Source organism: Micromesistius poutassou (assembly GCF_964030765.1).
Source record: "Micromesistius poutassou genome assembly, chromosome: 14".
Lineage (NCBI taxonomy): Eukaryota > Metazoa > Chordata > Actinopteri > Gadiformes > Gadidae > Micromesistius > Micromesistius poutassou.
Window position 1 is genome coordinate 16,352,514 of NC_140284.1, and position 16,756 is coordinate 16,369,269.

General features: G+C 41.9%; 3 protein-coding genes across 3 annotated transcripts in view; 1 reads left to right on the forward strand and 2 right to left on the reverse strand.

The window, feature by feature from the left end:
* Nucleotides 1-16,756, reverse strand: part of LOC311358254 (uncharacterized protein) — a gene marked incomplete at both ends in the record, with an annotated part of 150,307 nt that overhangs the window by 38,889 nt on the left and 94,662 nt on the right. The window lies entirely within an intron of this gene.
* On the reverse strand, nucleotides 1,979-12,103 carry LOC311358511 (ADP-ribosylhydrolase ARH1-like). The gene is made up of 4 exons (XM_084478557.1): nucleotides 11,937-12,103; nucleotides 9,878-10,209; nucleotides 4,066-4,429; nucleotides 1,979-3,059 (listed from the first exon to the last, which is right to left on the reverse strand). Exons 2-4 carry the CDS (start codon nucleotides 10,203-10,205, stop codon nucleotides 2,648-2,650), a joined length of 1,104 nt encoding a protein of 367 aa, XP_084334683.1. The 5' UTR covers nucleotides 10,206-10,209; nucleotides 11,937-12,103; the 3' UTR covers nucleotides 1,979-2,647.
* Nucleotides 13,023-16,756, forward strand: part of arhgap15 (Rho GTPase activating protein 15) — a gene marked incomplete at its 3' end in the record, with an annotated part of 35,999 nt that continues 32,265 nt past the window's right edge. Inside the window, 2 exon segments of the mRNA XM_084478848.1 lie at nucleotides 13,023-13,039; nucleotides 15,041-15,212. Of these exon segments, the coding sequence (XP_084334974.1) occupies nucleotides 13,026-13,039; nucleotides 15,041-15,212 (186 nt within the window). The 5' untranslated portion in view covers nucleotides 13,023-13,025.

A 16,756-nucleotide genomic window follows, 5' to 3' on the forward strand; every position in this document is an offset into this window, starting at 1 on the left:
AAGCGGTTTGAGAATGTCATGTCGCCAATAGCCACGTGTTGTCAGTTTGGTCCATGTGCTCTATCAATTTGTTTTGCTGTTCCAATTAGTTGTATTTATTTAAATGTGTTTATTTGCAGCGTGCTGTATTCCCAGCTCACTGTATGACTTCTTAAAAATAAATCAGTCAAAGCCGCCACTGGAAGGACATTTGGGACCCAATCAAGATGGGCAAGTAAAAAAGCTGCTGTTTAATGTGACAGTAAGCAATATAATCTGTTTGAACCAACATCATCTTCGTAAGCCTCCTCACCTCTTTGGCGGGGGCTTGTGGTCACATGTTTGAGCGACGCGGAGCGTGTGGCTCTCGTGTGTTCAGCTATTAGCCCGCGCCCCAAGACAAGGAGAGCCTCTTCCAATTACAATGGCAGCAGGAGTCACACACGCACACGCACACGTGATACACAAACACACTCATACACACATGCACAAACACACACACACACACACACACGTGCTACATAAACACACACACAGACATACAACACACACACACACACACACACACACACACACACACACACACACACACACACAAACAGGAATGTGTACTGGCAACTCCCAACCTGTTGGCTAAAGTGGGGCCCTGCAGTGCATGTGTTGGGGCATGCATTCGTGACTGCACGTCATGTCCTTTTGTTCAAATCTTGGTTTATTTGGGGATCAGGATTGATCACATCATGTTTATGTTTTTTCCTTTGAAAGTCTATTCGAACAAGCGACACACAATGCACAGTATGGCCCCAGTGCATTCATCCTAACCAGATTTCTGTCTAAAATGCTGCTTATGCAGGCCGTACTCTGAGACATTGTTCCCCTGTAGACACACAGAGCGTCTTTGACCCGGTCCTCAGTTCCTCACTTGGTGTCAGGTATGAGGGCCTTGCTTCATGCTAAAGGTCACTAAGCAAACTGTGTGCAATCTCCTGCACGTCGCCGTGTTCAGACTTGTGAGAAACCGAGGCCAGGTGTAAACAAAGTGAACATTTCTGCTGGGGAGACAGATGCCTGCCCTCTGAACCTGGGGTTTGAATGCAGCTGTAAACAGCTGTGTTGATTACACAGTTGGATTTAGGTTTACAAAGGCAGACCTCGACTGGAATCAATGCAAAAAATGGCACTGATGTTATGTATATATAAATGTTATCAGAATGAAGTAGGACAAATATAAGCATTTCAACAATATGACCTTCTATTTAACGGTTATTTCTTAATCCTATCAGGGCAAGGCTGGGGACATTCTTGATTCTGAATTGCTGTTATCACCAGTAAAAAATGATTTGGGACATTTTCTCCTTCTCTTGCACAGTCGCCAAATCGTCCTGTCTGCCTTACTCGGCAGAATCCATCCTCATGTTACACGTGACCCTCTTTCCCTAAAGCATATCTCAAGGCGAGTTCTAAAGAAGCTCCAGAAGACTCGTGGGTATCTTTAGCGCCCCCTGGCGTCCTGTCGCCACAGATGTCACAGCAACAAGAAAAACGGAGAGTCCCCTAACCTCTGTTAACTTTCCACATGTGGTTGTTGAACGGCTTCCCACTAAGATAAAAGTCAGCCTATTTATTAATAGGATTGCATCATTTGAATTAAAGAAACCTATGGCCCCTTTAGCTCTAGGGTCACACATAGTTTTGTGACATATTCATCATGAGGGTAAAAGTATACAATCTCAAAAAATGAAATGTGTCATGTAAATTACTAAAAATATTGAAGGTTATACTAAGTAAATTAATTCAGATTTTATTTGTACATAAACAGCATAGGGTACTGATTAGTGCAAAGTTATTCAAATGAGGTGAACCCATAAGGGAGGCCTGCTATGCCTGGATTGTCTTTTAGGGATATACTGCCATCTGCCGGTGAAGTATATTGCTACAATTGTTACGTTCCCTTTCATAATTGGTGAAGTACGCATATTCAATAATAACAGTTAGCATGTAACAGTTAATCCATAAAAAATATGATTTTATTATTATTTAATTATTTTAGCAGAAAAGGCATAAATGAGCCAAGTCAAGTCAAATGTGCATATAAGACATTTTACAACTATTATAAAAAAAAGAATCAATAAAAGAATAAATAAAATAATCACTAATATACATGAAAACAGGATTTAAAAGAATGCATGAAAGACATTTGAATAAGTTAAAGTGGCATATAGTTTAGCAGAAAGCAAAGGTGAACATGAACGTTTTTAACCTTGAGTTAAATGTAGTCAGGGTGGGAGCAAGTTAGATGTTCTGGAAGTTTATTCCAGCTCTGTGTTGCAAAGTAGCTGAATGCTACTCCTTTTGACTCTGAGAACAATTAGCTGATCTTAAAAGTCTAGAGGGTTCATAAAGCAGAAGCATTTCAGTGATATACTTTGGCCCTTAACCGTTTAATGATATGTAGGTGAGGAGCAGTGTTTTGAAATCAATCCTCTGCCAATGCAGCAATTTCAGAATTAGAGTAATGTGTTCAATTTGATTTTTACAATGCTAAGAGTTTGTCTAAAATCTCACATCCATTTCATTGTCAATATCAATTGTATCATATTACCGCACATGTAAATGTGCTCCAATGTTTGTAAACCACAGAACTTGAATGTGAACGCTCAGTCTCCCCTCACGCCTCTTGGCTGAAAGGCTTGGAGCTGAGCTCCAGCAGCCGCAGTGCTGCCTTGCTCATCCTCTTGCGGTACTCCAGGTGCTGGTAGTTGCACTGTGGGACCCCCTTGAAGCCGTACGTGGCCCCCCACCAGGCGGCCGCGATGACGCCCGTGGAGTCGCTGTCGCCGCCGTGGAAGAAGCCGTGATTGGCCAGCTCCTCCCACGAGTCTCCGGCGCAGAGCAGGGCGTCGTAGGCGATCATGGGGGCGTCGTGCCCGCTGGACCCCGCCCAGTTGGTGAAGGCCAGCGTGGCGTAGAACTTCTCGCGCTCCTTCACGCCGTAGCTCTCCGGGAAGCAGGCCTTCCCCGTCCCCTCCAAGATGCCCCGCTGGCTCAGGTACGTCCGCCACGCGTTCTCAAAGTAGTCCCTGCGAAACAGGGATTCATCACACAAAGTCTGTTTGAAGTCACCGCTACCACTCAGAATTGAGATAAGTTGTTGTGCTCGTGTTAAAAGTTGTTCTTTGACGTCCATAGTAAACCATGAACAGCATTCAATGTGGAAGTAAGGTAATATGAAGATTAAGCGTCACGTAGCATCAAAAACAAGTCAATAGATTCTATTTAAGGTTGCGTTCTTGGCTTGACAATGGGGCTGGATGGATGCAGCTGCATGGAGCTCCAAGGTTTCGAGCTGAATTGGTTATATTATCATTAATATTATCGATATTATTGTTATATCGTTAGCCTGGAAATCCAGACCCACATCTAGAGAGCTGTAGGGTCTGGCAAAGAGTAATGAAAACAAACAAACTCGAGGGGCGGCACCAAGCATGCATTTGAAAATATCACTGCACGCAATTGGATAGCATTACGCCCAATCAGAAGAATACAAGGGGTGACGTATCCAGAGCCCCATACGCCAAGCTACCAGCGGAGCTAACCAATAGATAAGACTCTTGCCGTATCCGGTCGGTAAAACAGCAAAGCTTTTGGCCCGCCTATATCAGATACACGGATGTGATTGGTTAATGTTCTGGGCCAGGGGAATCGGGGAGTGAGTATATTGCTTGTTCCCAGACTGACTCGCTGAGCAAATTCAAATTGTGCTCTTGCGAGAACTCTGTATTTCCAGGGTATTATATCGTGGCTTTGCAGTATAAAAGAATGCCCAAATAGAATAATGTTTAAAATAATAAGTTACTCCACATATATTTTAGGCATTGATTTTTAAAATAGACATTCAGTGAAAAACAAGGTGCCGAAACTTATTGTTTTATATTGTTAAGTCATAAAAATGCACCTAACATTTCAGCAAAATGTGACCATTTGGAAATGTGCTTCTGCTGCTGTTCTTCTCAAAGTGATTGCAAAGGGCGAGCGTAGCTCTGTTCATCGCTCCCTCACGAGTGACACGCGAGACGGCCGGCTCACCAGCTGTCCACGTTCTGCTCCACGCAGTGGCCCGTCTCCACCACGTACTGCATGGCCCGGGGCAGCGCCTCCATCAGGCCCCGGCCCCACGCCTCCACGGGCGGGGCGCCCCTGACGGCGTAGGCGGTGAACAGCGCCGCCGCCAGGCCGCCCAGGTAGCCCGTGGGGTGGTGGTGGGTCAGCCGGCCGCTCTCCACGCTCGCGGCGATCAGGTGGCTCTCCTGCTCGGGGCCGGGGAAGCGCAGGCCGATGCACATGGCGCGCATGGCCGCGCCGCAGCCCCCGCCCCACCGGTTGAAGGGGATGCGGGGGTCCCCGTCCTTGCGTCGCTCGTGCAGTTCCACGTTGGAGATGCAGGTCAGGCCTGGGGGGGGGGGGGGAGGGGGGGGCACAGTGGTCAGCGGTTACTTGTGATTAGTGTCAGCCTTTTTTTTTAAAATTATTATTATGATTATTATTATTATTATTATTATTATTATTATTATTATTATTATTATTTATCCTTTCGCGTATTGTCTTGCCATCCTGCCTTTCCCCAGAGTCGACTATTCATTGACCTTTGTGTTTGATTCAGCCACCTCACACGTGCGCGATGTCGTCAAAATGTTATCCCATGTGCTCTGGTCAGCTGTCCCACCTTCCTCCTCGGAATCAATGCCCTTGTGCTGTGGTCAGCGGTCCCACCTTCCCTTCTCTATGGGTCGCCGGCCTGCCTTCCTTAGAGTCAACCAATAGTGTTAACCTTCGTACTTAGGTAAACCGGTCACAGGTTTGGAGAAGACATCCTCTTAGGCACTCTTCTGCTTGATAAGAACACAGGCACCTCTGTGTCTTGGGTAAACATCACTTGAGTTGATTATTGACATCTGCAATATGGGGAGGATCTGAAACGGAATAAATAACTCTGACAACCTGTATTCTGGACTCACTCTGCTAGAGAGGAGTCTAATGTATGCATGCATTAAACCTAGGATAATTGCTTTCCAATGTATTGTGTGCTTTTTTGCAGTGGGAATCTCATCTGGCCTAGACGCAATCTCTGTTAAAGGGAATTGCCACGACACAGTGAAACAGGATGCAATTAATAGTTTGAAATATTCACCAAAAATCACTACATCACTCATTCATTCTGATTGCTGTAGTAGTTGCCAATGGTGGGCTGTTACTTACTACAGGTGATTATATTATATTATGTAAGGTAGGGTGACCAGACGTCCCCGGTTTCCGGGGACAGTCCCCGTTTTCCGGCCACTGCTGTCCCCGGAAATGTCCCCGGTTTTCACTGTGACTGAAAGATCCGAAATTGGAATAAAGGAAAAAATGAAAAAACGAAAATGTTGACCAAAAGACATGTAGTTGCGCACCGTAGTTTACTGCTCGCACAGCCACAGGCTAAAGCCAGCCAGAACAAGCCCCGATCAGAGTAGAATGCCCCTCTAGAATGCACATAGCTGCGCAGTAGAACTATCTTCTTCCCTTCGCGAGAGGCTACAGGTAGCCTACCTACGCGGTACTTTCATGGCATTCGTGCATCTATTCAGCCAGCTATGGTGTAAACACAGCAGGAATATCATTGATTGAATACGATTGGTGAACCAAAGGTGTAAGGGTTACTGTTTATCATGCTGTATGTTATGTTATTTAATGTTGAATTGATATGTGTATTATCTACGATGTGTGTGTATGATCACAGATCTGTTTGTCTGACAGACACAGCTGTTTGATTCATTTGCATGTTGTGTCCCAACTGTAGCAATTCTGTGTGTGCTTGGGGGAGGGGTGTGTGTGTGAGTGAGTGAGTGAGTGAGTGAGTGAGTGAGTGAGTGAGTGAGTGAGTGAGTGAGTGAGTGAGTGAGTGAGTGAGTGAGTGTGTGTGTGTGTGTGTGTGTGTGTGTGTGTGTGTGTGTGTGTGTGTGTGTGTGTGTGTGTGTGTGTGTGTGACTTGTTGGTTTTTGTAAAGACCATTGTATTAAAACTTCCTGTTTCTGAATTGAGTCCAACCATTTGTTTTTCACTAAAAACTCTTTGGTGGGTCACACCCACTTTTACATGGAATTGACACTTGTCTAAAGATAAATCATGTATAGCATGACACATGTCCCAACTTCATTACTGTGCTGCCCATGTATAATACATTGGGTTAGGTAAATAAGGTGTAAGGTATGTTGGCCTTCATTTGTACTGTATATATTTTTTAATAATTCACATATTTCAAGTTAAGGACCATTCACAATAAGATATTAATATTGTACAATATACAACAATATATGGCAGGTTAGCTGCTTGCTACTTCCCACCCACATTTAGGGAAAACTGATTCAACCCCCTTAAAACCATATATTTTCTAAAACCATATAACCTGAAGTTGTCACTCAACTTGAAGTTTGGAATTTTCCATTTTAAAGTCTTCCCCAAATCTTGTGAAAATCATATGGTGTAAGGAGGAGGCCTTGGTTTGGGTGAAGTGTTTTTTTACAGCTGATTTTAAGGATGTTCTTGATCTCAGCTAGAATTGACTACTTTAAAAAAACATAATTATTAATCAATTCCTTTGCAATTTTGGATTTAGTTTTTCTATGACACCCAAAATGTCCCCGGATTTTGTCTCAGAAATCTGGTCACCTTAATGTAAGGGATAATGTATAGAACGCCATTATCTGGAAATAAGCCCCGACAGGGCGAACCGGACACCGACGCAAAGTGGAGGTGTCTTGCTCCGTCCTGAAGGGGCTTATTTTAGATAATGACAGGCGACGTTCTATACATTATCCCGCTTATTACACGGCTACTTGCCAGAACGAAAAAATAACTTTCTTCAATTACCATTCGTAGTGTTGATCAGCAGAGAAAGACGTTGATGTCGCTTAGCAACCGAGTACGCTGGGGTTGACAAGTTACCGGACTACTTGCGGAGTGATACGAAAGACGTGAATCACTCAACTTTCCTTGACAGGGGTCATTAGCATAGGTCATTAGCTTAGCAACAGTCATCAGGGTTGCCAGATTTGGCGGTTTCCCGCCCAATACAATTAGGCGGTTTTGCAATGTATTTTGCGGGCAAAAATGGGTTTGGGCGGGTGGATAAAAATTGGGCTGGTTTAGGATAAGATCGGCGGTTCTTCGTAGCCAAAACACAGACATATCAGATCAAACAAGACAAACATCTGTCTGTGCTGATTGCACAGTGGAATGCTGCACAATTTAATTCCTGCACAGTGGAATGCAGCGCCCGTCCGCTGCGGAGATGTTTGCGCATTTCAGAAGAAGGGAGATTCTGTACAAAAAAATATGTCTAATTTGTCAGTTTTCCATGTGTCTGCCTGGCACAAATGCTCCTGTTGAGCGGATCTTTTCGATAATGAACATTATACAACAGTTAGTTCCGACCGGTCCCAACCGAGCAATTTGATTGGACAACGAGACATTCCATAGTGCTGATATACAGTATAACAGCACTGGGACTTTTCACAGACATAATCACTCCGCTGTACGGGCGTTCTAATAACCGTTATTAGCTAACGTTACATCAGCTGTTAAATAGCCTATCTTAGATTGTGGCAAACTTTGCACGGTAAAGATGGACATATTTCCAAAAATAACATTTGATTTGAACTATGAATGGTCATCATCAGACTCGGAGGAGGACGAAGGGAAGGAAAGTAGCGGCGGACACAGAGCAGAGCCTATCGCTCTGACACAGAGTAGCGAGCTTGTGTCTAGGAATGTTTATGTACTGTATATGTGTTGCCTGGCAACAGCCTAGTCTCCCTTCAGTTGCGGAACTATTTTTGTTGGCGGAGCCAAATAAATGATTACTAAACAAACAAATCATAATCTCTTGTTTCTTATTACTGTTAACTAATAAAATGTGCTCGTAGCACTGTTGTATAAAAGCAATATCACACTCGAGGTCGTGCTGTTGTACTGTATATCAGCACGGTGTGATTATCTGCGGCACTCGGCCTGCGGCCTCGTGCCTACGACCGAATCACAGCCGTGCTGATATACAGTACAACAGCACTCCCTGTGTGTGATATTGCTTAAATACTTGGACTGACGAGAGGAACCGCATGACCGTTCCCACCTTAAAGGCGTGCTTGTTACATGGGCCAATTTTGATGACACCTGTCCGCAATTCCACAGCAGCTGGCTGTCAGCAAACAAATCGATTTTGGAGCAAATTCACTCCTCAAACAAATATGTGTAGGCTATTTTGAATAGTGTTTGTCTCTGTGTTTAGGTCATGTTTTCCGAGCTCTATGAGGTTGACGTCACTCACACGCACACACACTATGCTTTGTTTAAAACTTTCTGAAGCTTCAGGCTAATTCATAAAAATATAGAAATAGTAGTCCCACAGGAAACTCATTCAATGTCATGTCATATTTTCTCATAAATGTATAAATAGGCCTATCAAAAACATACATGATTTTTTCCCCCATTAGTCTTTGTTGTGAGCAGTAGTCCTATAGACAGTGATCATGATTTGCCTCAATATCAGAATAACACCCATAGGACAAATAGCAATGGTTGGTGGAATGCCATCAAGTAGGTCTGTATATGCAATGTAAGCTTGTCCAGGCCCTGCAAGTCAGGATGTAGGCTGAATGTAGGCTGAACGTTTGACAGAGAAAGCCTGCTGACACAATCAGTAGCCTCTGTTACGTTCAGCACTGGTTCAGAGCAGCAGGCAGCAGACTCACACACTCACACACACACGCACACACGCACACACACACACACACACACACACACACACTGGAGGTAGAATCTTTTAAAGATGCCGGAGGAAATCTCTGTTTTCAGGATTTAGCACTTGGTGCTGTAAAAATGCTCACCCTCCCCATATCCAAAGCTCCAGTTGAAAGAGCATTTTCTCAAGTCCCACTTCTGAAAAATGACCTGTGAAACAGAATGGGCCTACCCCTTCTATCAGGATTGATGGACGTGCGCACAGGTCTTTCGCGTAATGGCTTGACATCATACATTCCGTCCACCTCGACAGATGTTGAGCAAGTTTGATTCAAGCATATACTAGAGCTCAAAAGCTAATTTAGACTCTAGGTCTATTGTTCTGTGTGAGTGTGTGTGTGTGTGTGTGTGTGTGTGTTTTTTTTTCTTCAAATTTTAACAAAGTTATATTTGTTCCACACTATTTTTATGAATTGGATTGTATTTGGTTGATCTTGCAGGCCTATAGCCTAAAGGTCCAGTGTTTTTATGATGAGCGACTTTCATTGACAATAAAAAAACGCTTTGTTAACAGATGATGGCATTATTCATAAGCTTGGTTATTTAAGGTTGTAGGCTGTTTGAATTGACAATGTGTTGTTAATAGGCTAATAATATAAATGCTGGATTAACTCTGAAATGTTACTAAAAGTAACGTGGGCACACAAGACTATGCTACTACACGCCCAGATTCTGCCATGACAAACACCCTCACAAAAACGGACCGATGTGGCGAGGGGCGGCCGCATCTTCTTAGCTCAGACGGCAGTGTCGTCGGCAGTCTGACCTCTGCCGTGCGAGATAGATAGATAGATAGATAGATAGATAGATAGATAGATAGATAGATAGATAGAGGGGAGGACATGCAGAAAAGGACCACGGGCAGGATCTGAACCCGGGTCGCTGCAATCAGGACTGAGCCTTATGGTACGCATGTCTTTTACATTTTTGTTATAACTTTTAGTTTAAAAACTGACGATTTTATGTACCTATATATTTCTAAATACACTACAATGTAGACTACAGGCTCGACAACAAATCAAAGCAACAGAACCCACGGACCACAGAGTTCCGCCTCTACCTGCAGCTCGGCCGTCCATGTCCCGCATGCAGCGGATGTACTCCTTCACCAGCTGCTTCACCAGCTGCGCCAGCGTCTGCCGGTCCTTCTTGCCCACCTCCACCATGGCCTCCGCGGTGGCCAGGTGCATCACCGTGTCGTCGCTGACCGGGAAGTCCTTGGCGTCCAGCGTGGCCAGGCCCCCTCTCTTGGCCACTTCCTGGTGGATGAGCTCGCCGTCCCTCTGGAACTCCCAGTGTCCGTGGTTGTAGGCCAGGGCGTCGCCGGCTCCGCTGAGTACCATGGCGGCCTCGTAGCGCTCCTGCAGGGAGACCACGGGGGTCGCCATCGGGCTGCGACACACACAAAACACAATTATTGAAAACAACTCGATCATATCCAATGCAGTGTTTTTATTAAAGTTGCGTGTGTCTTTTTTTATTTTGCCACTCCCAGTTAGTGGGTGGGAGACTATGTTGGACAATTGTCCAATATTATGGCCATCGTTCTGTCGTAGGCCTAGTAACCAATATTTATCAGGAGAATACAAAACAACACCAATGACTACAAATATACAGATGTCAACATTGAACATGGTGGGCTGTGACGTCACCGCTACTTACGAGCGTATGGACTAATCATAAACCCGTTTATCTGCACCAGGTGTGATCTGTTACTGATTCAATGTAATCATTATACTGCCGTTGTCATTACATTGTAACACTGTGACACTGTATTCATATTGACACTTAACACTTCAATCCATCATACATTACTTCCATAACGACACACATTATGATTACTATCTCTGAAGAATAAGTCCCGCCTCCGGATCCCTCGGTCAAATGTCTATGGGGAATAACATGGGGTTTTGAATACATAACAAACTGTAGGTGGCGAAAAAGTAAAAGCTACGTCACGTTTTGAACTACACACATTTTCCATCTAGTTTGGACTGGCTTTTTGGATTGTCGCTGCCGTTAAAGTAGCATTTATAATCGTTTACTACTTTAAAATGTGTGTAGTTCAAAACGTGACGCAGCTTTTACTTCTTCGCCACCTACAGTTTGTTATGTAGGCCTACGATCATTCAAAACCTCATGTTATTCCCCATAGACATTTGACCGAGGGAACCGGAGGCGGGACTTTATTATCAGAGGTCTATTATTACACATGTATTACTATGTTTGTTTATGTACATGTTTATGTACATCTTCATCTTTTATGTACATTTAAATACATGGTAGCCTACTACAAACTAAAGTAGCCTACATAAATCTGGTTGACGACACACCTAGCCTTGTTCTTCCCCGTTGGTAGAATTGCGTATTTGTTATTATTGTTTAAGGGTTTTAGATGTATTACTGTAAGGAACTGTCTATTTTATTCATAAGATATAATTGTTATAAGTAATAGTTTCATGTATATTTGTATATATTGTTATTGATGCGTGTTCTGTCTGTTGAATGGGCAGCAGGAGCAGACCGCTCATCTGAAACCAGGTGAGCAGGTCTGTGTACAGCAGCCTGTGTCTCTCTGGACCCTGGGGCTATTAGCTGACACACATTACATTTAGGCATACTATAAATTATTATTCACAAATATAAATAAAATGACATGCAGCAAAGAACCACGGGCGGGATTCGAACCCGGTCGCTGCGTTCAGGACTGAGCCTATTTGGGTACACGCCCCAGTGACAGGCTTTATTGATATTCACATTTATTTTACATTCTGTTATAACTTTTAGTTATAACAAATCGATCATTCCTCCCTGCTATCACCTCGGTCTCAAGTCCATCCTTTACAAATATATTCTAAAGTTCTGAAAATGCTCAAAGCCGAATAACTATGTTTACTGATACACTATAGTAAATTAATGTTTATGAAGACATATACGATTAATACGTAGAACACAAATGGCTGTCATCAAAGCTATGTAGATAGATATAAAGCAGTCTTTAACTCATGGATAGCGTCATCACAAACTGCTCTTCAATCGTGCTTTTATCGGGCAAACCTCGAATACAATCATTCCTTTCCTTAAGTTGAGAATCAACAATCACACGGGTTCAAACTTACATTGTTCAAAGGGAGGGCCAAGACAAGTCACTAACTTCCCAGTAGGAAACCGCAGTTTATATCGACCAGATATGATATATATAACTGTCCACTGTCATAAGCATTAGTTTTGTGTCTCATGAAACAAACAATAATCCTGAAATGCAGGCTCTTCTTCCTGCAGCTGCATTTCCTTCATCTATTCTAAAGTCCAAAGAGGAAGATAAAGATGGGTTATGGCAGCCCAGAAGGGCCAGATTATCACAATTGTGAAATTGTGATGTGCGAAAGTTTTCATAACATGTTCCAACAAACGCAAACTACGTTCTGCAAAAACAACATGTTGATTAAAATCGATTGGCTATGCCTATATGTTATGGGTGTATTAATAATCATACTAAAACTGAGGAGTACGTTTGGATAATCGCATCCACATATTGAAAGTTGGCGTAGGAGTTGGCTCCCCCTGGTGAAAACAATCAGTAATACATTTTGTTTAAACGGTGTTGGACCCAGAGTTAAGAAAAAAACCTAAACCTCATTGAAATAAGTGGAAATGCATCTTGTTGTATGTATGTATGTATGTATGTATGTATGTATGTATGTATGTATGTATGTATGTATGTATGTATGTATGTTTGTATGTATGTATACAGCATGTATGCATGTATGTATGCATGTATGCATGTATGTATGTATGTATGTATGTATGTATGTATGTATGTATGTATGTATGTATGTATGCATATATGTATATATATGTATGCATATATGTATGTGTGTATGTATGTATGCATGTATGAATCTTGAAGAATTGTTTCAAGGACTGAGAAGAATCTGAATGCAAGCACGTCTGACAAAAGTCATCCATGGTTTAAGAAGGTGTATTCCGTAAAGCATCCATGTTACATAGTCAAACGGTATAATAAACATGAATAAAATGAGTCAAAACATTCAGGAAACTGACATGGCCACAGAAGTCACAGGAGTCGTGTCAAAACTGTTGTTCTGGTGGTTAGAGGTGGGCCACGTGACTAACGCTACTTCCTCTAAATCGAAGGGTCCTCAAGTCGTTCCGTATTCTAATGTGATCTTTCACTGGCAGAGGGGATGGCAGGGACAAGGTAAGAAGCTGCTAAATGACCCTTTAGATCATCACATTGGTTTTACATTACATGTATTTTGGTAATCATTGGAGGCATCAGGTTGATGGATGGATGTAGGGGAGCGCTTCCTTCTAGACACATACTGGTTTAAGTGTCTGTGTGTGTGTGTGTGAGAGAGGGGGGGGGGGATTTGTGTGTGTGTGTGTGTGTGTGTGTGTGTGTGTTACATGAATCATTATGGGTTCTAATGCTTGTTTTTGAATGAGGTATGATAAGCCTCTTGTGGTTGCTCAGTTATTGGGGTGCAATGTTTTGCTTTTTGCACTCAAATGAGCATGAAGAGTTATAAATTTTAAGGTATTAAGATCATGTGTGGTGCCCTCAAAATTGCCTTTCAGCTTAAAAAGTAATAAGAAAAAACACAAATGTTATCCTTTGAGGGAAGGAAGACCTTCAAGTTACCGTACTAACAACTCATTGAACAGGCACTCTCCAATGCCATAAGCAGAGGGGTGAGCTTTGCAGATTTTAGTGAGAGACATGCATACATGGCATTGGTTGCTTCCGCGGTTTAAGTGGATAAATTGGTTTCCCGTAAACTGTTCTAAATATACGACATGGCACATCACAAACCCACTTGAAATTAACATTTGTGATACCTTTTCCACCACTGGTTTTATGGCTTGTATAAAGTCATAGCTAAATATTTGCAGTTTGAACTGCAATGGAATGCATAGAAGTGGGCATTGGGGCAAATTATAAAATAATGAGTTGTTAAAGATTGACAAAGATTGAGGCTCACAAATTCAATCAAAAGGAATATCAATTCAAGCAACACTGTCTCAGTTGTAATACCTTTTACTGTAAAGTAAGTTTGAGTAAGTTCAGTAATTACATGTATATTACCTGCATGCAAATGTAATAGGCTTACCTTTAAGTAGAATCAGAATATACTATTAAGATAGTAAACATCACTGTATAAACATATGCAAATATGACCTATATGAATATTATGATTGATTATTAAGGTATGCAAAAGCTTGTTCAAACCTAGCACAGAAAATAAGTGAATGTGTGGTAGTATAGAACTGCAGATTGATATCACAAGAATGTAACACATTGATCAAAAAACATTCATTATTTTGTTAGTGAAATGTTACAATTTTACTATTCTGTATGTACTGGATGCTGGGCTTATATGCTTTTAATGTGGTTTAGTTTGGCTAACTTGAGTGGGCTTATAAACATGAGGCCTTGTAGAATAGTTTTCTCCATTATGAATTATATTTATATGTTTGTACAATGAATTCCCTACGATAAACAATGTTATTGTTAGTTGACAAACAATTGTCATTTGCTTTATTCAATCACTTTTCCCTTTTGCCATTATTTTCATTGCTGTCAAATAGTAGGCTTACCATTAGTCATTCTAATAGAATGTAGCAGCCAAGTACAAACAGCTGGTAGCAGATGCATGAGGCACATCTACGGTGCTTACATGCTTGGTTTTCTGGTAGAAGACAGCTATATTTGGGTAGACAGGTTTCACAAAGACATGTTGCAAGACAACAGCATTGGTGAAGCAATCACAGCACTCAACAGGAACCTAACAAAACCATATCCTTTGAGGGGAGAGCAACGACCATCACAGCTTTTTGAGGATATTAACAGAATAAAACAAACAAGATACAAATAATAAGTCTTGAAATAGATAAATGAATAGAACCTTTGAAGGTTTCATTGTATAGAAGAACAGAATAAAACACATTTCCTCTAACAGTAGTGCTTGAAATTAAAAAAAGAATAATCGCAAGTTAGCAACAGTGCTGACGTGTGGTTGCTGGTATAACACACATAGGCTAACAATTTCAAAAAAGGAAAAAGACAAACGACTTTGTTATTTGTTATTATTAAATATAATACTACTACTACTACTACTACTACTACTAATAATAATAATATAAATAACAAATTCATAATTTTTTTTGAATAATACTATTTGATTTTAATGCTCCGAAGTGCCCTCAGAATCACCAATCTCCAGAAGGCGGGGAGAGCCCTGCCCCAACAGCTGACGGTAGCCCCGCCAGCCAGCGTGCAGCTGCGGATGAAGTCCTCTTCCAGCGCCGGGGAGCGGCTCAGTCAGTCCAAATCCATGGTGCTGCAGGACTCTGACCTGCCTCAGAAACCAGTGAGCAAGCACGCACCTCAAACATGTGTGTTAAAACAACACGAATAAGAGCAGCGCTGTTACGCTAACCAGTGATATACGGCTAGCTGTTTGCTAATAATAGGCTAAGACATATTAGTTAACCGGTTTGTATCATTATGATGGTCCTCTTGTGGAGGCTTATGTTGTTACAAAGCTTTTTATTATGGCATAATTTGTGACAGTTAGTTTATAGTTGATTTACACTTTACAGTAGGATAGACCTACAGAAACTGCTTTTAACAGTTACCTAGAAAATGATTCACTTACTAAGTAAACTAGCTTCATAATAAGTACACACAGTATACATGGTTGTATTGACTGTGGTTCCTGCATGTGAATTAAGATAATCAAGAACAGGCTACTATTTTAGTATTATTGTGCAATTCTTAAGTATTTAGTGTTTATAAGTTAAACTGTAACAAATTCAATTTAAAGGCCAACTAAACATGGGACATAATGAACAATTAGGTTATCTTAAGTAGTTAGATAACGTATGGTTCGATTTTAGGGGAGATTTATTAACAGTTGTTAAGACTTTAAGCAAATACTTTGAATGCATTCCAACAGTGATTATAAAATCATTTTCTGCCTAAAAATGGTTGCACATTAGGTAATGATCATTAGCTTAATTGTGTTGATCTCAGTTTGACTCATAGATGGTCCCTGTGGGAATAACACGGGGTAACACAGATACAACAGATGATGCATTTACAAAATGAGCAATCTGCTCCGGCATATTTGGTATAATGTATATCTGTGACCGTGATTATCCGAAGCGCCTTGTCCAATCTATTTGATATGGGGCGGCATCATGGTCGATGGCACCTGTTCACTGTAAAGCCTTCTCTCGCAATCATATGGTATCATATAAGCCGTAGATAGTATAAAATATGTTTAAACCTGTGCAGATACATTCATGTTTTATTTCAAATGAGCAATTAAGGATTGTAGCCACGGAGACAATCCCTGCCTCACATTTGACAGTGCAACAGTTGCAACACAGGAAATGGACACAAAAGTAGTGGTTGTGTACAATTAGTGCCGAGTGTCAATTTGAAACCCCTCTTGTTTTTATTTTCGTGTTTGTGCTCGTGTTTTCATAATTACGCAATGATACCCGCCGCTTGTTTGGAAGATGCTCGGTCCTGGAATAAGGACTTTTACCCGAGGGCAGCGAAAGGCAGAGGCTACCGTGTTTAATTAACCAGGGTAGTCCAATACAGACTGAAACGTGGTCGTTACCATTTGCTGCACGGTAGAAGGGTTGCTCTACCGTTGCATCAGTGTGCCACGTTTTTTTTTATTACCATTATCGCCATAGGTTCCATTGCGTTGCAATGCAGCGTCCTACAATAACAAAAGGGTTATCCTATTTCACAAACAACTTCTGCTGTTGTCACTGCCCTGCATGTTGACACCACATTGCATTATAGAGGAAGGGCTGGAGAGGATGATGACATCCCACTCAGGATCAAGTCAAGATCCCTTATGAAGAAGACGCATTCTGTTTCATTAAAACAGAC

Bases quoted from the DNA above. Each gene is read 5' to 3' on its own strand.
- LOC311358511 (XM_084478557.1), bottom strand. From the start codon at position 10,205: ATGGCGACCCCCGTGGTCTCCCTGCAGGAGCGCTACGAGGCCGCCATG. The intron at 4,430-9,877 runs GTAGAGGCGGAA...CCCCCCCCCCAG, and splicing joins CATGGACGGCCGAGCTGCAG to GCCTGACCTGCATCTCCAAC. The intron at 3,060-4,065 runs GTGAGCCGGCCG...CCTGTTTCGCAG, and splicing joins GAGCAGAACGTGGACAGCTG to GGACTACTTTGAGAACGCGT.